The sequence below is a fragment of the Bos indicus genome, chromosome X, assembly GCF_029378745.1.
Source record: "Bos indicus isolate NIAB-ARS_2022 breed Sahiwal x Tharparkar chromosome X, NIAB-ARS_B.indTharparkar_mat_pri_1.0, whole genome shotgun sequence".
Lineage (NCBI taxonomy): Eukaryota > Metazoa > Chordata > Mammalia > Artiodactyla > Bovidae > Bos > Bos indicus.
The window spans coordinates 39610572-39635622 of NC_091789.1; the positions used below are offsets into that span (position 1 = coordinate 39610572).

The following is a 25051-nucleotide window of genomic DNA, read 5'->3' on the forward strand; positions in this document are numbered from 1 at the left end:
AGAACCAAGGCCAGCGTCCCTACCCCAAATGAAGCCCAAATGTCCACAAGGGGCTTTCTCAGCTGCTCCATGCGGACCTGAAGGCACCATGGGTCTGGATTCCAGCTGTCCCTAGCCCAGCAAGTCCTTTTCTGCTCAATCTAGGTCCACGTGAACCTGGTGGTCTCCCTACATAGCCTAAGCTCAAGTGAGAAGCCATGGTGGCCAAGCTCTTACCAACAGCCTACGGGCCTGGCCCCGCGGTCACAGACCTCCCTGGCTCCATGACCCCTGAGCCCTGCCAGCCGCGGGGACCTGTGGAGTGGACCTTGCCTACTCAGGTCACATGTTGGTTGGCTGGCTTGGTCCCTCCATGAAACATCCCGGCAAACGAGGAGCATCCTGTATGTTTGTTTTGGGTTAGCCACACGTCCCAGAACTCAGGCCCAGGGCGGGGACCACAGGAGCGGCTGCAGCCCCCTTCCTGATGCTTGGTCGAGGGAAAAGGCTGGACAGATGCCCGGGGGGGCACTGCCTTTGGGGGGCAGGCTCACCTGGCCCCTTGTGCCCTTGTTCAGCAATGAGGCATGTGCAGAGATAATCTGGCTAGTTGAGATTAAGGTCATTCTGGGGGAGATTGGGCCTCCAGTCCAGGATGACTGGTGTCCTGGTCAAGGGAGAAGCTTATGTGAAGATGGAGCCAGAGGCAGCCAGGCTCAAGGAAGCCAGCAGATCCCCTGGAGGGCGCCTGCTCTTGGTCTCAGGCGCGAAGGCCAGCTGTGTACCACTCCGTGGTGCCAGACTGTTGTGTGCCCTGGACTCGCCTGTCCCCCTTGGTTTATGTCCCCAAGTCCCTTAGCCACTCCTTCCTAAATACTTTGTCGTGGCGGGGGGAAATGAATGAAAGGAACATGACCTGTTCTTGTGCCACAAGTGGTCTTCTGACAAGATCCCACGGCTCGGTTGGGGTGGAGGTAATCCACGTGCCCACCCAATCTGGTGGTCAAGGGAAGTGGGTGTTGGGGCAAGCCGATGGTGGGGACAGGGCAGGCGGGCAGGCAGCCACAGGGGTGCCCTTCCACGGTCGCAGGAGGCAAGAAAGGACCCAGAGCCGGGTGGCTTAGTTTGCTGATTTAATGGCACTTTGCTGCTTTTGCTTTTCTGGTGGTGAGGGTGCCACCTTGGGGCGGGGGGTGGGGGGTGCTGTGGGAGTGAGACGGGGTGGTTGTGGAGTGCTGAGTTATGGTGATGGGGGGCCTGGGGGGCACACGGACATTTGGAGGGCCCAGCGCAGGGAGGGCACTGGGTGGCGTGAACGTCCCTTCCGTGGGGGGACCAGGAATGTGGAATGGCGCTGAGACTGGGGGTGCAGGGGGCCCATTCTCGGCCTTCTGAGGACCTTGCCCCTGTCTTCCCCAACTATAGCCCTCCTCTTCCTTGCTCCGGGCGGTGGGGTGGGGGGGGGGCTCAGTCCCGGGGATACAGGCTGGCTGGGGTCGGGTGCGGGTGGGGTCACAGTGCTGGCTGGCCGAGGAATGCGACTGGGCCGAGGAGTGGGTGGGGGGTGGCCCCAGCCCAGGGCAGGAATGTGGGGCTGGGGGCAGTGGTCCCGAGTCCTCTGGAGCTGGGTCTGGTGGGAGGGGGTGTAGAGCGAGAGAGGTGGGCAGGCCCAGGGCGCACAGGAGGGGGGCCGGCTCAGAGCTTGTGGGGGTTCACCCACTTGTAGGTGCCCTCGTACTGGAAGCCCACACGCTTCATCAGCTCGTCTGCCTCCACAGGGCCCCGGCTGGCAGGGGGACAGGCAGTGGGGAGCGGTGAGGGAGCCCTGAGCCACAGGGTCCCCCTTCGCCCCCCCTCCACTCCCGTCACCCCCCGATCCACACCCCGTCTTGTCCGCCGCACCTTCTGCATAGACGTACCTGCCGTACACGTAGGGGATGGGCCGGGCCTTCTCGCGTTCGATGTGGTGGAGCAGTGGAGTGAAGATCCGCCAGGCCTCCCGCAGTTCATCACTGAAGGGACAGGGGTGGGGATGGGAGGCCCAGTGTGACCACGGAGGGAGGGGGACGAAGAGGGGGATGGAGAGGGGGCGGGGGAGGAGGGAGGGCGAGGGGGGTGCTTCTCCTCACCTGCGCACGAAGTGCATCTGGCTCCCGCAAAAGACGTCCAGGATGAGGCGCTCGTAGGCGTCAGGGAGCTTCACGTTCTGTGGGCGGGCCACAGGGTGTCACCAAGGTGCTGAGCCCTGTGGAGCCCTGGGCTGCCGCCCCTGCCCAGGGGGCGGGCGAGTGCCCACCTTGTATCGGTTGCCATAGGTCAGGTCAAGCTCCGACTCCTCGGGGTTGAAGAACATGCCAGGCTTCTTGGTCATCATCTTGGTGTACACGGCCTCGTTGGGCTGCACGCGGATTACCAGCTCGTTGCGCTTGCACTGCTGCCGGAAGATGTCCCCGGCCACGTCACGAAACTGCAGGCGCACCTCGGCCTTGCGCTCGTTCAGGGCTTTGCCGCAGCGCAGGATGAAGGGCACCCCTGTGAGGAGACGGGGGATGGACACAGCAGGCTTTGGGGAGCGCTTGGCTGGCTGCAGGGGCCGGCTCCCATCCCCACGGGATGGCGGCGCCACCTACCGTCCCAGCGCTCATTTTCCACATAGAGGACGGCGGCCGCAAAGGTGGCTGTGGTGGACCCGCGGGGCACCGTGGGGTCATCCAGGTACCCTTTGGTGGCCTCCCCCTCTCCGTCGGGGTTCCCCACATACTGGCCCAGGACCACGTTGCTCGCCTGCACCTCTGAGATACACTTCAGCACCTTGACCTGCAGGAGAGCCAGGAAGACAGGCCCCTTGAGTAAAGAGGACACCGGGCACCAGGGAGCCATGTTAACGCCCAGGGGTGGCCTTCCTGGATGGGCGAGTGGCCCTGATAGTCAGTAGGTGTCCCGCGTGCAGCTTTGCTCCTGCTGCCAGAGCCGGGCTTCAGGCTCCATCCCGCAAGGGCCCTCTGGGACCACCTCACCCCACCCTCGGTTCTTCTCCAGGAGAAGCTCGGTTGCATGGCCCTGCCAGTTCTCTGACAGGCTGCCTGCCTCCTGGCCCAGGGCACCTGGTGCTCAGGATGGGTGGCTAAGGAAAGGGGGCTGGGCAGGGAGGGGGCGGCCCCACCCACCTTCTCATCGCGCACGTCATCTGAGTCAGTGGAGGCGGGCTTCTCCATGGCCACCAGACACAGCATCTGCAGGAGGTGGTTCTGCATCACGTCCCTAGGGGCAAGAAGGAGTGAGGCATGAGCTCCCTTAGCCCCTCGTCGGCCACCTTCCCGGCATTCAGGGCCTCAAAGTCGGCCTTCCAGCAACAAGCAGTGAGCTTCCTTCCTGATCCCCAGTGTCTGCCAGGTCCCCTTGAGGAAAGACAGAAGACAGTGACCCCACCCTTTACAGTCCCCACTGACTGCTCGGATACTCATGCTGCCCAACTTGAACATCAGGGTCCAGGAGCCCAGAGCGGGGCGGGGGGACCTGCAGGGGAAGTGGGATGGTGCCTGTGCCCACCTCCCCAGATAAGGGAGTCAGGCCCTCACCGGATGATCCCAAATTCATCAAAGTAGCCCCCACGACCCTCAGTGCCAAAGGGCTCTTTGAAGGTGAGAATGACGCAGGCGATGTTGTCCCGGTTCCAAATGGGCCCGAAGATCCTGTTGGCAAACCTGGGGGAGGGGCACACGGAGGCTGACTGTGCATCGGAGGGGGGCGGCCCAGGACCCCTGGCCCCCAACCCCTGCCCCAGCGCACCTCAGCACCATGAGGTTCTGGACCATCTCTTTGCCCAGGTAGTGGTCAATGCGGTAGATCTGGTCCTCGTGGAACAGGGAGGCGATGTGGTTGGACAGCTGGTTGGAGCTCTGCAGGTCCCTCCCAAACGGCTTCTCCACGATGATGCGGTTCCAGCCTCTGTGACAACCCAGAACTACATCACCCTCCCTGGGGTGGGGCATGGCTCAGCATCCCATCCCCGTCCACCCTCCCTTCCCTAGAGAGTGAAGGCAGAGACTCCCCGCCTCCTCTCAACAGTCAGCTGGGCCAGCCAAGTTCTGCAGGGCTGGGTCTCTTCTGGCCTCTGCCCAGAGGACACCCCTTCTAATTCCCAGCCCTTGGGGCTAGGCTCAGAGCTTCCTCGGAAGCCTTCTAGCCTGACTGGCTGGCGACTGGGAGGAGCACCTCCTGCCCTCTCTGCTCCCTCCTGGCAACGCAGGGTTCCTGCAGGGTCTGGGGGTGCCCTGAGCTAGTGGGAAAATAGGGGGAGGGGATGACAAAGGCATAGCTCCCCCCAAGGGTTTAAACGTGGGGAAGTAAATAAGTGTTAGTCGCTCACTTGTGCCTGACTCTTTGCGACCCCATCGACTGCAGCCCACCAAGCTCCTCTGTCCATATTTTACAGGCAAGGATATTGGACTGGGTTGCCATTTCCTTCTCCAAGAGATCTTCCCCACCCAGGGATCAAACCTGGGTCTCCTGCACTGCAGGCAAATGCTTTACCGACTGAGCTACAAGGGAAGCCCCCTTTATCCTAACGGAGAGTTAATGTGGCCATTCCACATCCAAACCTTGGACAAAGTGGAACAGACATGGTCCTGGTTTGGGGGACATAAGCAAGCACGCAGGAGCTACTGCGTCACAGGAAGCAGGGTTCCCTGGAGCAACACCGCCCCCTGGTGGTGGTCGACGGGACCGTGGGAAGTGCTGAGGGCCTGAGAATAAGCCAGCACCAGTGAAAAAGTTTCGTGGAGCAACACTGCCACCTTGTAGTGTTAGTCGGGACTGCTGCCAGGGACAGTGGGATTTCTGGGGAGCTGACTCTGAGGGTCTATATAGGGATCTGGATGCGCGACGGCGGCTGCGACTGGCGCACTGAGCATGGCCGAGAGGAGCTACCCCACGTCCGAGGTCAGGGGCAGAAGCCGGGAGGACCCCATGCCCGAAGGGTGGCGGCCAAGAGGAGTTACCCCACGTCCGAGATCAGGGGCAGTGGCCCAGAGTGCCAGGCTGCAACGGCGCATGAACGGCAGAGAAGAGTTACCCAAGTCCGAGGTCAGGGGCGGTGGCCAGGAGGAGCTACCCCACGCCCAAGGCTAGGGGCGGCGGCCGGGAGGACCAACCCCATATCCAAGGAGTGGTGGCTGCGCGGGCGCAGGAGGGCCTAGAGGCGCTATCCCACGTTGAAGGTCAGGAAGGGCGGCTGTGAGGAGATACCCCTCGTCCAAGGAAAGGAGCAGCGGCTGCACTTTGCTGGAGCAACCGTGAAGAGACACCCCACGTCCAAGGTCCAAGGTAAGAGAAACCCAAGTAAGATGGTAGGTGTTGCAAGAGGGCATCAGAGGGCAAACACACTGAAACCATACTCAGAAAACAAGTCAATCTAATCACACTAGGACCACAGCCTTGTCTAACTCAATGAAACTAAGCCATGCCCGTGGGGCAACCCAAGACGGGCGGGTCATGGTGGAGAGATCTGACAGAATGTGGTCCACTGGAGAAGGGAATGGCAAACCACTTCAGTATTCTTGCCTTGAGAACCCCATGAACAGTATGAAAAGGCAAAATGATAGGATACTGAAAAAGGAACTCCCCAGGTCAGTAAGTGCCCAATATGCTACTGGAGATCAGTGGAGAAATAACTCCAGAAAGAACAAAGCGATGGAGCCGAAGCAAAAACAATACCCAGCTGTGGATGTGACTGGTGATAGAAGCAAGGTCCGATGCTGTAAAGAGCAATATTGCATAGGAACCTGGAATGTCAGGTCCATGAATCAAGGCAAATTGGAAGTGGTCAAACAAGAGATGGCAAGAGTGAATGTCGACATTCTAGGAATCAGCGAACTGAAATGGACTGGAATGGGTGAATTTAACTCAGATGACCATTATATCTACTACTGCAGGCAGGAATCCCTCAGAAGAAATGGAGTAGCCATCATGGCCAACAAAAGAGTCCGAAATGCAATACTTAGATGCAATCTCAAAAACGACAGAATGATCTCTGTTCGTTTCCAAGGCAAACCATTCAATATCACAGTAATCCAAGTCTATGCCCCAACCAGTAACGCTGATGAAGCTGAAGTTGAACGGTTCGATGAAGACCTACAAGACCTTTTAGAACTAACACCCAAAAAAGATGTCCTTTTCATTATAGGGGACTGGAATGCAAAAGTAGGAAGTCAAGAAACACCTGGAGTAACAGGCAAATTTGGCCTTAGAATACAGAATGAAGCAGGGCAAAGACTAACAGAGTTTTGCCAAGAAAATGCACTGGTCATAGCAAACACCCTCTTCCAACAACACAAGACAAGACTCTACACATGGACATCACCAGATGGTCAACACCGAAATCAGACTAATTATGTTCTTTGCAGCCAAAGATGGAGAAGCTCTATACAGTCAACAAAAACAAGACTGGGAGCTGACTGTGGCTCAGATCATGAACTCCTTATTACCAAATTCAGACTTAAATTGAAGAAAGTAGGGAAAACCACTAGACCATTCAGGTATGACCTAAATCAAATCCCTTATGATTATACAGTGGAAGTGAGAAATAGATTTAAGGGCCTAGATCTGATAGATAGAGTGCCTGATGAACTATAGCATGAGGTTCGTGACATTGTACAGGAGACAGGGATCAAGACCATCCCCATGGAAAAGAAATGCAAAAAAGCAAAATGGCTGTCTGGGGAGGCCTTACAAATAGCTGTGAAAAGAAGAGAAGCGAAAAGCAAAGGAGAAAAGGAAAGATATAAGCATCTGAATGCAGAGTTCCAAAGAATAGCAAGAAGAGATAAGAAAGCCTTCCTCAGTGATCAATGCAAAGAAATAGAGGAAAACAACAGAATGGGAAAGATTAGAAATCTCTTCAAGAAAATTAGAGATACCAAGGGAACATTTCATGCAAAGATGGGCTCGATAAAGGACAGAAATGGTATGGACCTAACAGAAGCAGAAGATATTAAAAAGAGGTGGCAAGAATACACAGAAGAACTGTACAAAAAAGATCTTCATGACTCAGATAATCACGATGGTGTGATCACTGACCTAGAGCCAGACATCCTGGAATGTGAAGTCCAGTGGGCCGTAGAAGGCATCACTACGAACAAAGCTAGTGGAAGTGATGGAATTCCAGTTGAGCTATTTCAAATCCTGAAAGATGATGCTGTGAAAGTGCTGCACTCAATATGCCAGCAAATTTGGAAAACTCATCAGTGGCCACAGAACTGGAAAAGGTCAGTTTTCATTCCAATCCCAAAGAAAGGCAATGCCAAGGAATGCTCAAACTACCGCACAACTGCACTCATCTCACATGCTAGTAAAGTAACGCTCAAAGGTCTCCAAGCCAGGCTTCAGAAATACGTGAACCGTGAACTTCCTGATGTTCAGGTTGGTTTTAGAAAAGGCAAAGGAACCAGAGATCAAATTGCCAACATCCGCTGGATCATGGAAAAAACAACAGCATTCCAGAAAAACATCTATTTCTGCTTTATTGACTATGCCAAGTCCTTTGACTGTGTGGATCACAATCAACTGTGGAAAATTTTTCAAGAGATGGGAATACCAGACCACCTGACCTGCCTTTTGAGAAATCTGTATACAGGTCAGGAAGCAACCGTTAGAAATGGACATGGAACAACAGACTGGTTCCAAATAGGAAAAGGAGTACATCAAGTTTGTATATTGTCACCCTGCTTATTTAACTTACATGCAGAGTACATCATGAGAAACGCTGGACTGGAAGAAACACAAGCTGGAATCAAGACTGCCGGGAGAAATATCAATAAGCTCAGATATGCAGATGACACCACCCTTATGGCAGAAAGTGAAGAGGAACTAAAAAGCCTCTTGATGAAAGTGAAAGAGGAGAGTGAAAAAGTTGGCTTAAAGCTCAACATTCAGAAAACTAAGATCATGGCATCCGGTCCCATCACTTCATGGGAAATAGATGGGGAAACAGTGGAAACAGTGTCAGACTTTATTTTTTGGGGCTCCAAAATCACTGCAGATGGTGACTGCAGCCATGAAATTAAAATACGCTTACTCCTTGGAAGGAAAGTTATGACCAACCTAGACAGAATATTCAAAAGCAGAGACATTACTTTGCTAACAAAGGTCCGTCTAGTCAAGGCTATGGTTTTTCCTGTGGTCATGTATGGATGTGAGAGCTGGACTGTGAAGAAGGCTGAGCACTGAAGAATTGATGCTTTTGAACTGTGGTATTGGAGAAGACTCTTGAGAGTCCCTTGGACTGCAAGGACATCCAACCAGTCCATTCTGAAGGAGATCAGCCCTGGATTTCTTTGGAAGGAATGATGCTGAAGCTGAAACTCCAGTACTTTGGCCACCTCATGTGAAGAGCTGACTGATTGGAAAAGACTCTGATGCTGGGAGGGATTGGGGGCAGGAGGAGAAGGGCACGACAGAGGATGAGATGGCTGGATGGCATCACTGACTCGATGGACATGAGTCTGAGTGAACTCCAGGTGTTTGTGATGGACAGGGAGGCCTGGCGTGCTGCGATTCATGGGGTCGCAAAGAGTTGGACACGACTGAGCGACTGAACTGAACTGAACTGAACTGGATGGTAAATACGGGTGTGAGCATTTTTGGGAAACTTCCAGAAAACGGAAAATGCCCATTCTCCATAGACTGAATTCATGGAAGTAACAAACCAGGGGCATCTATCTTTTTCAGACTCCCTAGACCGGTTGGCCGGAGAAGGCAATGGCACCCCACTCCAGTGCCCTTGCCTGGAAAATCCCATGGACGGAAGAGCCTGGTAGGCTGCAGTCCATGGGGTCACTAAGAGTCGGGCACGACTGAACGACTTCACTTTCACCTTTCACTTTCATGCATTGGAGAAGGAAATGGCAACCCACTCCAGTGTTCTTGCCTGGAGAATCCCAGGGACAGAGGAGACTGCTGGGCTGCCATCTATGGGGTCGCACAGAGTCGGATATGACTGAAGCGACTTAACAGCAGCAGCAGCAGACCGGTTGGCCCTGGGGGCTCTGCTTAGCTTGCTGGGGCAGGTCACACCAGGGTAGGGCACACCCTGGAGGCAGGAAGGTAGGGACAAAGACCAGCCTTACGTCTGGCTCATGCAGGTCTCATGGATGTTTTTGGTGACAGCCTCATAGACAGTCGGGGGCAAGGCCAGGTAGAAGAGGCGGTTGGTCTGTGTGCCCTGGTGAAGGGCATTTATGTGGCTGTTGAGGCGCTTGTAGGAGGCAGTGTCATCGTACTGGCCGGCCACGTAGGAGTTGCGGGCAAAGAACTCCTCCAGCTTGGACTTCTCCTCCGGGGTAGCCTGGGCAACACGGACACAAGCATCTTGGCTCCCTGCCCTTGCTCTCCTGTGAGCCCATAGGCAGAGCGGGCTTCCTGAGAGGTCAGCCATCCTAGCCTCGCACTGGGGTCACTCACAGCTCCAGCACGCCCATGGGGGTGGGGGTGGGGGCCTCAATGCCCTAAGACAGAAGCCAGAGTCCAGCCAACTGGGACCTGGGAGAAAGCTGTCTCTCCAAAGTCATGCCACCTAAGTACCATGTGTTGAGAGAAGGCAGGTATCTCCATGTTTGAGAGGTCACAGGGTACAGTGGGAAGGAAGTGGTAAGCCCAAGTCACAGGGGGCTGGGAGGTGCCAGGGAGGGGGTGGCCTGGCACAGGAGGGGCAGGACGAAGGGCCTCTGTGATGGGACGGGGGGTGGTGGTGTGTGCCACCTGCCGAGACCCCAGAAGCCACTCACTTTGAAGAAGGGCTCGCTCTGCTTGCGGATGTCAGCCACTGTGAGGCGGGAGCGGGCATAGCCCACGATGTAGGTGTCTTCGGGCAAAAGGCCATCTCGGAACAGCCACCTGAGGGCAGAGCATGGCTGTGGCAAGGGCAAGGGGGCGCGGGGCCACAGAGGGTAGTGGGGACACAGGCTTACCAGATGGTGGGGTAGATCTTCTTCTTGGCCAGGTCCCCCTGTGGCAGAGAAACAGGCGTGGTTAGGAGCTGAGGACATACCCCAGATCACCCCCATGGGGGTAGACCTGCGCATGCTTGTCCTGCCCACTGTGTATAGTCTGAGCCGCTTGAACTGGGGCCCAGTCTAGCCCTTGACCCTGGCCTGGAGTGCCCGCACATTGCTGGGGGGCACCTTAAGGGAAAGAGACCTCGCGCTGGCCAGGAGGTACCCCATTAACCCGCTGGTTCCACGATCCACAGACTCGTCTTATGGTTGAATGGGCAAAACCAAAGCCAACACAAGAAGCTTGCTTCTAAAGAGCTCATGGGCTAAAGAAAACCCTAGACTCACTGGAATTGAATGGCATTGGAAGTAGCATGCGACAAAACTGAGGCATGACTTTAAATGCTTATGTTAGCAAAAAAAAGAATGGCTCGAAGCTGATGAACTCAGCGTTCAACTGAAAAAGTTCGAAAAAGGACCATCCATCGTTGCTCGGTCATGCCTGATTCTTTGCGACCCCATGGACTGCAGCCTGTCAGGCTCTGCTGTCCATGGAATGCTCCAGGCAAAAACACTGGAGTGGGTAGCCGTTACCTCCTCCAGGAGATCTTCCTGGCTCAGGGATTGAACTCGAGTCTCCTGCATTGCAGGCAGATTCTTTACTACTGAGCCACCAGGGAAGCCCTAGAAAAAGGACAGCAGGATTTAAAAGCCAAACAAATCACAAGGCAGGAAACACTGCAAAGTAAAAATGAATAAAATGGAAAACAAGCCAAAAGAATAGCTCAACAAAGCCCCATCTTGGTATTTGAAAAAGACTAATTAAATTAATTCAAACAGTCCCCTGGGAAAGATTGCTTTTTAAAAAGGCACCAAGAATCATGGGGGCAGTGGGACAAAACTACTGACAGGAAAGACCGCAGAGGGTTCTGTGAACGACCTTATCCCACATCTGGTAAGTTACATGAAATGGACACTTTTCTGGAAAATTCCAACATACCACAATGAAATGAGTGACCTAGGGAGGCAATGGTCATTAAGGAGACAGAATGGCATTCACACCCTTCCCAGCAAGCCCAGCCTGGCCCCTGACAACTGTCCCTTACAGAGACAGCTCTGCTAATAGGTCTCACAACATGCCACGGAGACTGCCATTCAGACGCAAAGCCTGACTGGGGAGTGTTTGCCAAGCCGTGTGGTGGCCCCAGGACCCTGCGGCCAGAGAGTCTGAGAAATGCGCACAGGTGGTCCCAAGCCTGTCTCATCCATGAACACAGATACAGGTGCAAACAATTCTGCAGGAGATACCAGCAAACCCAACCCTGCAATGTCAAACATGGAGTATGTCCTAACTAAGTTGGGATCATCCTGCAAGTGAAAGCTTGGTTTGATATTGAAAAGAAAAAAAAAGTCATTAACATTCACTACATGAACAGATTAGAGGAAAAAAGCTCTAAGCCATATGTCTACTCCTTTAGAGTTTTTAATCTAGGAACCTTGTTAAAACTCACCAGATGGAGATTAAATGTTCCAGAAAATTTCGATACCTAGCATGATAGGACCTCTTCCCAGACTAGGCATAAAAGGGAACTTTCTCACCTTGCTAAGCAGCCCCTGTTAAAACTCCACAAACATCATATACTGTAGGGAAACGTTGAAATAATCCTCTTTCAACAACCAGAAGCAAGAAAAGAGGGCCTGTCTTCAGTTCTTTACTCAACACCCCACCAGAAGCCCCACCAGCAGCAGGCAGAGAACAAGAAACATGACAAGGTGGGGAAGAAAGTGTCACGCAGGCCTGGTCTCTAGCTGACCACCTGTCCATTTAAAAAAAGAAAACCACTTGAAACCAAGATTTATGAAAATTATTACAATTAATGAGATTTTAGGTTTGAAAAAGTTAATAGATGGGAGTAGAAACAGATTTCTTAGCTAGGACACAAAATGCAGTAACTGGAAAAATGGATGAATGAAGGCTTGAGCAAAATTAGAAACTCCTGGTCATCATAAGACACTATTAAGAGGATGAATTGGGAAAAAAACAAGATGAATAGACAAGCCACAGACTGGGAGAAAAGATTCACCAAATGTAGAATCTAGAATATATAACCCACTCCCCTCGATATCATGAAATGTGTTAAATGCCACTGGTTAGTACCTTGAACGTGGTTAAAAAGGTCAATTAAAAAGAAAAAAACCCACTGTACAACAAAACAAGAAAAGAATTCAAGATCAGTAAAGGCTTGACCACATACTTCACAACAAGAAAAATCAATGGTTACTTAACACACAAGAAAGTGTTCAAGATGACCAGTTGTCAGAAAAATACAAATTAAACCACAGTGAGATCCAGCTTGACCTTCACCAGAAGGTTGTAATCTGAAAAAACTAATGCCATCTGGTGTTGGAGGTGGTGTGGAGCAAACACTTGCACCAAGGTTCACAGCAGCCATAATTCCCAATAGCCCTGAGCTGGGACACAGTGAAAGGCCATCAACAGGAGATGGACAAGCTGGATATCCACACAGTGGAACACCCACTCAGCAACACCAAGGGATGAGCCAGGGGGATTCCCTGGTGGTCCAGTGGTTAGGACTCCACCACAGGGGGTTGCGGGTTTGATCCCTGGTAGGGGAACGAAGATCCTGCAAGCTGTGCAGGGGGCAAGAACAAAGATTACAAACCAAGAAAAAAGGGACAAGCCAGTGACCTACTCAGCACAAGCAATTCTCAGAACCAGAATGCTGGACACACAAGACTGAACACCTTGAGTTGATTTAAGGGAAGCTTTAGAAAAGGCAAAGCAGCCACAGTGACATAAGTGAGAGTTCAGAGCAGGAGGTGGACTGGCTGGGGAGATGGAAACGTTGTCTCTGGTTATAAAGGTCAGAACCGATTGGACAGAGATGTCTTTCGATGTGTGTGAATGTTGCCTACAAATGAAAAGACTGAAAAGAACAACTGAGCAGACAGTGGGCGGCCCTGGCTGTGTATCGCACTTGCCGTTGACCATGTGAAACTTTCCAAGATAATGGCAAGTGTGTGAAGACACAGCAACTGTGAGCAACAATGCTGTCATCGCACGAAGTCACCCAGTCCCTTCTCTCCAGGCTGGTTTAGCTGCTGTAGCCACGGCCACCTGCTTGCTTTTGGTGACCTGACAAAGGAATTCTCCACTGTGGGTGGAAGAGGTGGTGAGCCTGGGTATGGCGTGGGTGCAGAGCAGGTGCCCTCTCATGCCCCCTGCCCTGTAATCAGCAAGGGCTGCTGGGCAGAGCTGCTAGTCTCGCACTGGGCAGGAAAACCACCTCCAGGGGTGAGGACCTGAGTCTTCAGGGCAAAATGACCGTTTAAGAGTCATGTCAGCACTGGATGTGGTCACATCGGTGGACTGTTGCAGAGAGGAGCTGCAGGACAAGAACTGATTGCAATCTGCACCCCTAGACAGGCCATGAGGAAGGTAGTTGGGGAGCTACTAGGTGGGCAAGTCCTCCTCTGGCTGGGGGCAAGGGCAGGCCACTTTTGAGGCTTGCATGCTCAGTTCCCATTTGTGGGTTCACTCTGCGTCTCCTGGGCCGAGCCAACATCCACACGTGGACAAGTCCATGTGTCTGCTCTGGCCCAGGTCTTGGCTAGTGCCCAGCCCACATGGGCCAGTATTTCTCTGCCACCTCCGGGCTCTAGCGGAACCTGGAGTGCTCCAGTGGGTGGTTCCCAAACCAGGGTGCTCTGTGTCGCAGCCCTTGACCCTGTCTGACAGCCGCTCAGAACTGATTGCCAAAGGCTCTGGAGCAGGGACCTGTCTTGCCGACCACCTTCCCTGGGAAGACTGGAGATAACAGCGCTTCAAGGTCAGTGTCTGACCCCCAGCTGGGGTCTCCCTGGAGCCCAGCTGCAACCCCTGTGGCCCCTCTCCTCCCAGTGCCCAGCAGTGCCCACTTTCCGCTACCCACCTCCTGTTGTGGGGATCTGGCAGGAGAAGCCATCAATCCCCCGTCAGTGAGCACCTCCTGGCCCAGAGGAATGTTTGCTTCTGATCAAATTCCAGTGGGCTAGTGTCCTGTCTGCTGAGTCACAGTGCCCCATAGCTGACTGCCCTCACAGGTTCCTTTGGGATTAGCAAGGGGTGGAACCTGCTCGCCTTGTTCAGCTCAGCCCTGCCACCAGCGGCCCAGGGCTCTGAGTCACTCACCCAAGGGAGGAGTGAGGTAGGACCCAGACTGCGGCGGGGGCGCAGAGGCCTAGGAGGGCCCCCTACCCAGTGGCCTGGGCTCGATTGCTCTGCCGGAAGTACTGTGGGCCAAGAGCACAGTGCTCATGGGGTCTGGAGGAGTCTGGGGCCACATGGTGGCTTAGCAGCAGGATGCGGCCTGCTGCCGCATCTGGCCTGCACCGCAATCTTATCTCAAGTATCCAGGGTGTTAGGGTAGAGCACGCGGCAGTAGAACTTGGGAGACCGGGGTGGGCTCAATCCCCTCGAGTCAAGGATCTGCCTGGCCTCCCTCCTAGGCCGTGGGGCTCATGACTCATAAGCCCTTTGGGGGAGCGCCAGAGTCACCGTGACACAGCAGGAATCTTATCACCCCAGGAGGGGAGGCAGCCCAGAAACACCCCCCGAGGAGAGAGGGCCCGGGTCCTCCTGCTCAGCCCTTGCAGGACCCCATCTCTGGGATGGGCCCTGGAGCACTCATGGAGCCCATGGCCCAGACGGGGAAACTGAGGCCCAGAGGCAAAGACCACCCTGCAGACCCTGCAGGGAGCCACTTCTGCCCGAGGGGGCTCCTTAGCCTGTTCTTTCTCTCATCTCAATTGCTCTGTTTCCACTGGGGATTAGAGTGGCTCGAGCCTGGCAGGCCCAGGGTTCCTCTCTCAACACCAGTCTGGAAGGAGAAATGGGGTTCTTGGGTTCCAGAGGCCTCCGGACCAGTCCTGTAAGTACCTCCACTGCCCTCCTACCGGGGGGGGGGGGGGGGGGGAGTCTGGAGGAGGGAGCAGGGAGTGGCTGCAGCTGCAAGGCCATCAGGTAACTCCTCAGCCGGCCTTCGGACAGGGCGGAACTTAGGCGCCTGGGTTCGGGTTGGGCAAAGCCGGCAGGGAGGAGAGGCGCGGAGGACAGCTCATCCTTTTTGCACTTGCAGGCTCCGCTCCAAGGCCCTGGCTCTGCAGGCCTTGGAGCCTCCCAAGGCCTGGGGCATGAAGGCCTGGCAGTGTTTGCTGTCACACACACTCACCTTGGGGCCCAGCCCCCAGGCACGGCTCCCATGGTGGGGAGTGGGGCGTGGGGGGCCTCAGGGCAGGTGCCTACTGTGCTGTGAACTCCTTGGTCTCCCAGAGTAGCAGGTTTCTGCTGCCTGCCTGCCTCCCACACATCCCAGCAGTAACGGGAGAAACAAAACAACAAAAAAAAACAGGCTCTACTCCCGCCCCCCTCCGCCGTCCCGCCGGCTGCAGCAGGCACTTCCCCTTTCTGCCCTAGAAGCCTCTGCTGATTGCTCTCAGAGCAGAGAAGAGCAAAGGGGAACTGCTCGGATTGCAAAGAAACAGTGTTGCCCAATGCCAAGGCCGCCACACATGAAGGCAGGGAGGAGTCACCGAATGAGCTCAACAGAACCCCAGGGCCCCTTGATACTCCAAAGACTTCCATTGCCAAGTGGAGACTGTGGGGTTGAGAGAGGAGGAGACACTTGGCCCAGGCCACAGAACACACTTGGTTGCTCTCAGTGAGGTGTTTAATCGGAGTTGAGGGTCTAGGGTCATAGGCCATTTACTGAAGTCAGGGATCCTCTGCTGGAGTGTCTTGGGACATGCTGGGATGGGGATGGGGGAAGGAGGAAAAATAATCCTGAGTAACTTTCTTTGTCAACCTATTTCTTGGACCTAGTCCCAGGTGTTAATCTTTCTGGCACCTCGAGGGACGAGGCTGGGGCCAGGGTAGGGGCTAAGCCGCCCCCTGTGCGCCCCTACTGGGCATCCTACAGTCTTGGGGTGATAAGATGGTCAGGGGAGAGTTTCGGGCGGCCTTCCCTTCCCTCCCAGTGGCACAGCCCTCCTCACCCACAAAGCCCTGCATTCTGGCTCTTTTTCCAAATTCTGACCAGAATCACACAACCGGCAGGAAGCACATTCTGCAAAGGGCGGTGACCTGTTATGATACATGAATGAAGAATCGAATTCCTCCAGAGCTGAAGGGACAGGGGTGTGCAAGGGACAGAGAGACCATGCCTGCCCTGTCAAGAGCTCACTAGCTTGGTAGAACTCTCGCTTCAGGTTTATACAGTAAGTCACCACCAGAGATGTTCGTAATCCCGGGGAGCGGATTCTTGGTCCCGTCCAGGGTGAAAAGTTTCCCTTTGAGATGAAATGTCGACAGTGTTCCAGCCCTTTCTCATGTCTTGCCACCGGGTCAATCTTATTTCCATGTGGCACATGGAGAGAGTGCTTTTAGTCAGGGGGACCGGTCATGGCTCTCTGAGGACCCACCCATCCTCTCATGTTCCACCACCCCTGACATGTATGGTCAGCACGCTGTTTCTGCCTTTGCTTCTAGTATCTGGCCTTTCTGATCACAGAAAAGTGGCAGTTCCACTGGCTGGACAATGGGGCTGGTCTCAGCTCCTTGAGAGGCCTTGGAAGTTGGGGCAAACAGATGGGGTTTCAAGAAGGGTCAAGTGTGTGTCTTTGGCGACCTTGAGGGTAGACAGACAAGGTACAGATCGGGCCCTGGATCCTACCTCTGGCAATGACTGTGTGACATCTGTCAAGTCAGAAACATGTTTGGAAAACACCCTTCTGGAATGGACTGCTTCCCCTGTTTACCTCTCTGTCTCCCCTGTGGAGGAGGAAGTCCAACCAGACAGTCCCGAAGGGCCTCCCAGCTCCAGGACAGAGGTCTACACTCAATGGCTACACACGGACTTCAGAAATGCCTCACGGTGTGTATACACTGGGTGGTAACGGGTTGACAGTGGCCCCTGAGCAGGGGCAAGAGCCCGAAGGGCCCAGCTGCAAGCAGTTGGGAAAGCACCGGCACCCTGAGGTCCCTTCTGCTGCATTTAAGCTGTGGGGTTTGGTAGGGGAGACTCACCGATGCACCCATGATGATAAAGATGTGCGTATCGGCCTGATGGAAGTCATCACCCTGGTACAGCTCTTCTCGCAGGATCCCGCACACCTGGGTCCGGCTCAGAGCCACCTGCTCTGCCATGGCGCTCTCTAGTGAAAGAAAAACTCAGTTGACAAGGCAGGAGCTGAGAGGAGCACTGAGAAGCTGGCCCCTTTCTGGAGGAGTCCTTTGGGCTCTCCTCCAGCTTATGTTTCATTACTGAAACCACTGACTGTGAATACCCGGGGAGCAAGATGTTCGGGAAATTAGAAACTGCTGGCCCTGGGCTCCAGCCATCCTCTCTGGGCAACCTTCTTCTGTGGTGTATATTACAAAATGACCCAAAGCATTACTGGATTCTTACTAGGGCCTCAGCTCTGGGGCGACTGAGTAAAACTCCCCTGGAGCAGCGTATGATCTGCCTAAGACCATGTCGCCCAGGATGCAGGCAGAAACTCTACAATGAGCTGGAGCATGTGAGGTAGTGCAGCTGATGGGAGTGTCGCTCCAGCCCTCCTCCTGCCACGCTGGGCAGACCCCCAGCAAGTCCCTGGCCCTCTCGGGGTCTCCGTCTCCTCGGGGGTCCCATGAGGGCAACTCAGGGTACCAGATCGGTTAGGCCCTCTGGATTTTGCCTCGTTCCCAAGTCTGGGCAATCAAAGTGCCTCGCAGCGCCGCGATCGCCCACTCGGTTACCTGTGCTTCGCTGCTCTCGCCCGTCACACCCGCAGACCCCGAGTCCCCGGCCGTTTCCCCGGGCTGTGCCCCGCCGGCCCATTTAACTGGCGGGGGCGGGAACCTGGGCTGAGCTGACCGGCCTCAGGCGAGATACGGGGGTGTGGCCTCCTCGGGCCCCTCCCTCGTGGGGCGGGGAAGGTCGAGGGCGCGGGCAGGTGCGCGCGCATCCCGGCCAGGCCGGGCACCACCCCCCCACCCCCCCCCCCCCCGGTGGAGGCCCCAGCCCTGGCCCGCCCTGCCCCTCGAGCACCTGCGCCGGCCGCTGAGCCGCGGGCCGCCTGCTGTCTCGGCTGCGGCTGTGCCGTGTCCCCGCTACCTCGCGAGTCCGCCTGCAGCTCCCCGCAGCTCGCCCGCGTCCCCATCCCTGGCCCGACCCCGCCCCTAGAGTCTGGCTTTCGGCGCAGGGCCCCGGGGAGGTCCTGCGCTTTCGCGCAGGCCTCCACTTCCGCCAGCTGCTTGACCCTGCCCCTTGACCCTGTTGGTGGGTGGGGTCTTCTGCAGCTCCGTCCCCTCGCCGGACCGGTCGCCGGAGCAGGTCAAACCAGCCCTATTAGATAATAGCCTCGTTGTGGTTCCAACCCTAGCGGGAGGGGGGACGGCCCTGCCGGAGAGACAAGAGGGAATGCAGGTCGCGACGCTAATTACTGGGGAATGCCCCGCGGGCCAACCAAGGCTGGCGGGTTCAGGTTTCCGGCTTGGGCAGCCTCCCTTCTAGCTTCCGCCGGCCGGCCAGGCAGGGGCGGGACCTGAGCGTTTTACTTCCGGATGCCACAGCTTAGACACCGGAAGCCGGATGTGAGAAGTTGGCAGCGGGAGAAGGGAAGGGCTACAGCGGAACTCGGACTTTCTCGGAGCGCCGGGGGTCCGAGGAACGCTCGGGGCCCGCCGTTCCCGCCCTTCTCACGTCGGACCGACTCAGCTGACAGGTGTGGCCCTCTTCCGAAGACAGGGTACCATTGGTGGGCGTTCTGCCGCCACCGACATCCCCTCCCCGGATGACCAGGCTTCCCCCTCCTATTCGGTCCGGCCGGGTTCTGCTGCGCACTTCCAGAGCACCGGCGGAGGCAGGCCGATTGAGGACTCAGGTTACTTTGGCGGCGAGCGGGTTTGTTTCCGCCTCTCTTTTCTCCGCCAGCGCCGAGTCTGACCACACCCCTAGTTTGTGAATGACTCTTCTAGGTCGGAGACATTTTCTATTCATCATCTGTGCATTTCAGGTTAAAGTTCTTTAAAAAGGCGTCAAATATGACTTGCCAGCTAAGTATCTTACCTCATGTGCATCATTTTGCTCCTTTGCAAAACGATAAATGTCTCCCGGACCTCGTATCATTTCTGACTTGAGGATGAATGGGCCATCCTGACATGTTCGAGGAACTCAGTAACGAGGCCGCTATACCTGGAGTAGAGTGAGCGAAGGAATACTTAGAGTGGGAGCCGGTTTGATTTCTGGGTCGGGAAGATCCGCTGGAGGAGGGATAGGCTACCCACTCCAGTATTCTTGGGCTTCCCTGGTGGCTCAGCTGGTAAAGAATCCGCCTGCAATGTAGGAGACCTGGGTTCGATCCCTCGGTTTGGAAGATCCCCTGGAGAAGGGAAAGGCTACCCACTCCATTATTCTGGCCTGGAGAATTCCATGGACTGTCGCAAAGAGTTGGACACAGCTGAGCGACTTTCACTTTAATGGGAGAACAGATAGCGCACGGCCTTGTACATGGTGGTAGAGACTTTGGGTTTTAAGCTATCGGCAACAAGGAACCATTGTAGGGAATCCCAGCAGAGGAGGGATGTGATCAGAATCACCTTTCAGGCTGACTGGTCTGGCGCGGTGGGGAGAACTGACTATGGGGTGGCATGTGTAGGAGCCGGGTGGCTTTTAGGAGGTTATTACAATAATTATGTGAACAGTGATGTTGCTCTTATCATTTTATTGTGTAAAATTTCAAAGGTGTAGAAAAGTATAATAGTCTAGTAAATTCAATGTACTCACTTCCCAGCTTCAACAGTTATGAACTCGTGGATATTTTTAATTAATTCACATACCTCACAAATCACCCATTTAAAGTATACAGTTCACTGGTTTTTCAGTGCATTCACAGACTTGCACAACCATCACCATTAATTCCAGAACATTTTCATCGCTCCAAAAAGAAACCCCATGAACTTCAGCCATCACTCTCACCACCCCATCTACCCCTGCTCTAAGCATCCACTAGTCTTTCTGTCTCTATGTATTTACCTATTCTGGACATTTCATGTAAATGGAATCATAATATGTGGTCTTTTGTGAGTTGTTTCTTTTTATTAGCATAATGTTGCAGCATGGGAATGTACTAGATTTTGTCTATTCATCAGTTGATAAACATCTGGGTCATTTTCACTGTGGCTGTTCAGAGTAATGCTGCTACGAACATTCCTGTGTGGACATGAGTTTTCATTTCTTTCAGGTAGATACCTAGCAGTTCACCCATTATTTAGAACCAAATCCCAGACGCCGTGTGATTTCTTTCATAAAAATTTCCGTGTGCATCTCTAAGAAATGACTTTGAAAGAAACATAACCACACCAGCACTATCACATGTAAAATAGTACCATTACCTGCTAAGTGTCATCAAATGGACTCTAAGATACATCTTGACAGGATTTCCTGCTGAATCCTGAGCAGGAATGAGCTGTGAGATGAGCTCAGTGACGTGAGCTGTGAGACAGATGTGATTCAAGAAGGACTTGAAGGTTTTGTCCTGCCAACTAGAGCATGGGTTAGCCATCTACTGGTAACAAGGAAGGCCATGAATGGAACTGGCCTCTGGGGATGATCAGGAGTGTAGTTTTACCGAAGTTAGTTTTGAAAGGATGACTGGATATCCAAGTGGAGATCTGGAATTTGATGTGTGAGTTGGGAGTTCAGGAAAGAGTTCTGATTTGGGGCATCATTAGCATTAAGATGAGGGCTACAGTTTTGAGTCTGGATGGAATTAGTACTAGAGTGACTGAAATTAGAGAAAAGGTCCCAGGACAGAGCCCTAGGGCACGACCACATGAAGGGCTGGGTTGATGAGGATGGGCCAGTGAAAGAGCCTGAGAGGGAGCAGCCAGTGAGGTAGGCGGGAAACCAGGAGAGTGGGCTGTTCTGGAATCAGGGATCAGTGATCCATCAGATACTGCTAATGGGTTAGTAGGGTGTTCAAGTCTATTGATGCAGCTCAGGCCCTACTCCTGGAAACTTCTCTTGGGATTAGCTTCCTCTTCATGTAGCCAGTCTTCTTGGGCAGGACTTAAAAGGGCTCCAGGTTGATGCTGTCTAGTGTAGACTCCCTTTCTGTACTCCAGGTAACAAGAGAACACAAATGGCTCAGCCTTTCTCTGTCTCCCTGCCTTCATCTGTGAGCCCAGGCCCTGCTTTCAGATGTCTCAGTACACATCAAATGCTGGATGATCCACTTCAGCCCCTCAGTTCCAAAGAACACTCACCAGGCTCAGAGTGATCTCTGTGAAGACCCTCTTACTTGGTGTATGGATTTCCTAGGGTTGCTGTAAGAGATAGCCACAAGTGGGGGCGAGGGTTTAAAACAACTGAAGTTTATCCTTTCCTGGCTCTGGAGACCAAGAGCCTGAGGTCAAGGTGTTGGTAAGGCTGTGCTTCCTTCGGAGGCTCCAGGGCAGGGTCCTTTGGGCTTCGTCCAGCCTGTGGGAGCTTCAGGTGTCCCTGGGCTTGTGACCACATCCCTCCTGTTTCTGCCTCTATTTTCACATGGCGTCTCCTCTGTGTCTGTGTCTCTCCTCTTTTGTGTCTCATAAGGACACTTGTTGGATTTAGGGCCTTTCTCATCCAGGATTATCTTATCTCCAGATCCTTAATTTTATCGCATCTGCAAAGAACCTTTTCCACAGTTAACAGTCACAGGTTCTGGGTGTCATAAGGCATGTCACATGGGCATACCTTATTGGGGGTCATCATTCAACTCACTATACTAGGTGAGGGGCCACTCACCTCCACTCATGCTTGGAAGTGTGTGTGTGTGGGGTAGGATTCCCAGCACACTGACACATCCCTCCAAAACTAATTTTCTATGTGATTTCTCCTCTCTGGTGACGTTCTTAACTTCAATTTAGAGCTTACAAGCAGTGCTGAACCATGACCTTTCCAAGCCCCACAGAAGAGCCTGTACCTCCCTTAGGAATGTGACTATGTGCTACCTCTTAGACCAGAAAGCCCATGTTAACATCTCTTTCCACTTGCCAGCATGCTCATCATTCTGCTTGAAGTGTGACGCCAGGACTCCTCGTCCTGCAGGGTAGGAGAATTCTGCATAGGTCTCTTCATATCCTCCCCCTGCTAACTCTCTTTCAGGCCCTGACGTGTTGGATGAGCAGGCCCCCCTGGAAGAGTCCACTGTGTGAGATGGTGCAGCCGAGTGGCAGTCCGGCAGGGGACCAGGACATGCTGGGTGAAGAGTCTTCTCTGGGGAAGCCAGCCATGCTCCACGTGCCTTCAGAGCAGGGCACCCCTGAGACCTTCCAGCGCTGTCTGGAGGAGAATCAAGAGCTCCGAGGTGAGGGCGACAGCGGGCGGGCAGAGTCAAATGTCTGGGGAGCAGGCCCTGCTGGGGGAATTGACCCCACTCACCCAGTGCCTCTGTGTTTTCTGGGACTGGGGTGGGCAGGCGTTCGAGAGCCAGTTGGTGGCTCTGGCTCAGCCAGCCTCCTTCCTTCGTTTCCTGTGGGGTTCTCTGGAAGTGACTCACAGCTACAGAGTGCCATCCAGAATGTTTAGAGTTAGGACCAACACTGGGGAGGGGAGGGGATGGGAAGGGCAGGGCAGGGCAGTGAAGAAGAAGGGGCAGGCAGAGGGAGAAGCTGGGCTGCCCTCCCTCCAAGGAGCTCTGGAGCTGAGGTGATCTTTTTGGGTTGTCCCTGTCGGGCCAATGCCGCCAGGCCCCTGTGTCTCCGTACTGATCAGCCATTGTCATTCAGTCACTCAGTCGTGTGTCTGACTCTCTGCAACCCCATGGACAGAAGCCTCAAACAGTATCCTGGAAAGGGGCGTGGCTATCTGAGGAAGGGCGTGGCTATCTGGAAGGGGCATGACCTGCTCCAGAAAGGGGTGTGGTCTGCTCTGGGCTAGGCAGGGGCTTCCTAGAAAGGGCCCGTGGGCGGCTTTGGGGAAGGGACGTCCGGGCCACTGTGGGTGGAGCATGAGCCTTTCAATCGTACCCCCTCCAGGTATGACAACCAACAATATCCCCCAGGTGTCGTTAAATATGTTTCTGTGTTGGGGCCACGTTGAGCTGGCAGCCAAGTTTGGGGCAGGGCGACAGCTCGCTCTCCACATGTGTGGTCTGAGCTCATCCCCAGGACAGTGGGGGCTGGTGGGGGCACCGTGGGCTTGAGGCAGGAAGCCCTGTCTCAGATCAGTCGTTCCTTGCAGGGCTGGAGTCTTACGGGGACTGTGGTGCATAGAAGGTGACTCTGGAGCCAGGCTCAGGGGCCATTGTGGTTCTAGCGAAAGAATGTTCCATCAATAGGCCTATTTAGCTCGTTGGGGGTTCTGAACAGAGAGGGGGCCCCCTCTAATCCAGTTCTGTGGTGGCTAGCACCTTTACAGGCCATGGATCGGTTTTGTCAGTACCAGTGGTGGGCTGCTGCTTGGGGGTGTCCTGGGTGGGTGGCTCTCCTTTCCTCAGCCCTTGCTGACTGCCCGGGAAGAGGAGGACAAAGTGGTTCTTGAAGCTGTCTCGTGCACCAGGCACTTTGGCTGCTTTTCCATGTTACCCGTCCTGTCTCTGAGATGGGGATGCTTGTCCCCATTGAACGTGTACACGAGGATGGCGAGGCTCAGAGAACTCGCTTGCTCCCAGACTTCTGGCCCTGCCCCCCCAGACCCCCCTCAGTCTGGGGCCAGCAGAGCTCGGGGAAGTTTGCCCCCAGTCTGATCCCGAAGGCAGTGACCCAGGGGCCTGCTCTGACCCACGCAAAAGGCAGATGAGTTCCAGAGTCACTTACAAAGAACAAAGAAACTGACATTTGACATGTTTTTTGTTTTTTGCCACACTGTGCGGCTTGTGGGACCTCAGTTCCCTGACCAGGAATTGAACCCGGGCCAGGGCAGTGAAAGCACTGGGTCCCAACCACAAGGCCACTAGGGACTCCCTGACACGTATTTTTAAGTGAAGCTCTCGTGGACACTGGGGGCTTGTCATTTGTGCAGCTGACCTTGAAAGTGATTGGCGAAATGAGGGAGCATTGGGAAGCCGTCCCAGTTGGGGAGTCCTCGGGGCGGTGGGGGGCCGTGGGCCCTGGGCTTATCTGGCCCCAGCCATCTCTGCAGACGCCATCCGCCAGAGCAACCAGATGCTGCGCGAGCGCTGTGAGGAGCTGCAGCGTTTCCAGGGCAACCAGAGGGAGGAGAAGGCCTTCCTCATGCAGAAGTTCCAGGAGGCCCGGGACTTGGTGGTGAGGCTGAGCCTGGAGAAGCGTGAACTGCGCCAGCAGAGGGAGCAGGCCCTGAAGGAGGTGGAGCGCCTGAAGACGTGCCAGCAGGTAAAGACATGGCTGCCTGCCTGGGAACGCCGGGGTGGGGGGCTCCTGGAGTTGGGGAAAGCTGTTGTCCTCCCAGTTATGGCATTAGGGTGAGCCGTTGGCTGGGATACGGGTTAAAATCAGTAAAGATAAAGGGATGGAGGGCAAGTCCAGGAGAGACGGAGCCATGCATGACAGTGTGCCCTCTGGGGGCTTGTGGGGGAGTCATTCCTGGAGGCCTGGGGCGCCTGTACGGCTCCCCTTAGGTACTTGATTTCTGGGCCCCGGAGATCAAGCTGGTACATGTGGCCCAGGGTCCAGCCAGAAATCATGCTGCTGGCAGCGTAGACAGCCTGGCGGGGCCCTTGGGGAGTGTCTCAGGTTCCCGGGGCTGCTGTAACAGAGTACCACAAACAGGGTAGTTGGAAGCCACAGAAACGTGTGGTCTGCCAGTCATGGAGGCCGGAAGTCCATGATCTAGGCGTGGACAGGGTCGGTTCTTTCTGAGGGCAGGATCTGGTCCAAGCCTGTCTCCTAGCCTCAGGGAGGACTCAGTGTTCTGTGGTTTGCAAACATACTGTCACGTGGCCTTCTCCCTGGGTGTCTGGGCATCTTTCCTCATCTTATGAAGACACAAGTGTCAAAGAGCAGTTAAACTGGCCTTTAGGTAAAGGGGTGGGAACCGGTTTTGTTTGGTAACCACTGTCAGCAGGCAAAAGTGCCGGGC

General features: G+C 54.6%; 2 protein-coding genes across 13 annotated transcripts in view; one reads left to right on the forward strand and one right to left on the reverse strand.

Moving 5' to 3' along the window:
* Positions 1 to 1099: 1099 nt before the first annotated feature.
* G6PD (glucose-6-phosphate dehydrogenase) lies at positions 1100 to 18187 on the reverse strand. Of its 4 annotated transcripts, none has more exons than XM_070784939.1 (14): positions 18059 to 18187; positions 17053 to 17180; positions 10563 to 10652; positions 9945 to 9982; positions 9762 to 9870; positions 9105 to 9322; positions 3769 to 3927; positions 3558 to 3683; positions 3147 to 3240; positions 2610 to 2796; positions 2276 to 2511; positions 2109 to 2185; positions 1899 to 1991; positions 1100 to 1765 (listed from the first exon to the last, which is right to left on the reverse strand). In XM_070784939.1, exons 1-14 carry the CDS (start codon positions 18168 to 18170, stop codon positions 1675 to 1677), a joined length of 1758 nt encoding a protein of 585 aa, XP_070641040.1. In that variant the 5' UTR covers positions 18171 to 18187; the 3' UTR covers positions 1100 to 1674. The 4 variants fall into 4 exon arrangements, with proteins under 4 accessions (XP_070641040.1, XP_070641039.1, XP_019811665.2 ...); XM_070784938.1 differs by lacking the exon at positions 18059 to 18187 and adding an exon at positions 17767 to 17902; XM_019956106.2 differs by lacking the exon at positions 10563 to 10652.
* Positions 13646 to 25051, forward strand: part of IKBKG (inhibitor of nuclear factor kappa B kinase regulatory subunit gamma) — a 54865-nt gene continuing 43459 nt past the window's right edge. For 2 of the 9 annotated variants that reach the window (XR_011565399.1, XM_070784942.1), the window contains exons 1-3: positions 14967 to 16900; positions 22157 to 22358; positions 24134 to 24345. Coding sequence is in view for 7 of the 9 variants with exons in the window: in XM_070784942.1 (XP_070641043.1) it covers positions 16739 to 16900; positions 22157 to 22358; positions 24134 to 24345 (576 nt within the window). In the remaining 2 variants the exon portion in view is untranslated. The other 7 variants (XM_070784943.1, XM_070784945.1, XR_011565400.1 and 4 more) reach the window with 7 other exon arrangements.

Excerpts from the sequence above, each read along its gene's own strand:
- G6PD (XM_070784939.1), bottom strand. The coding sequence starts at position 18,170 with ATGGGGACGCGGGCGAGCTGCGGGGAGCTGCAGGCGGACTCGCGAGGT. Across the intron at positions 9,983-10,562 it reads AGGAAGATCTCCTGGAGGAG|GGGGACCTGGCCAAGAAGAA; the intron begins GTAACGGCTACC and ends TCTCTGCCACAG. Across the intron at positions 1,766-1,898 it reads ATCCCCTACGTGTACGGCAG|CCGGGGCCCTGTGGAGGCAG; the intron begins GTACGTCTATGC and ends TCCCCCTGCCAG.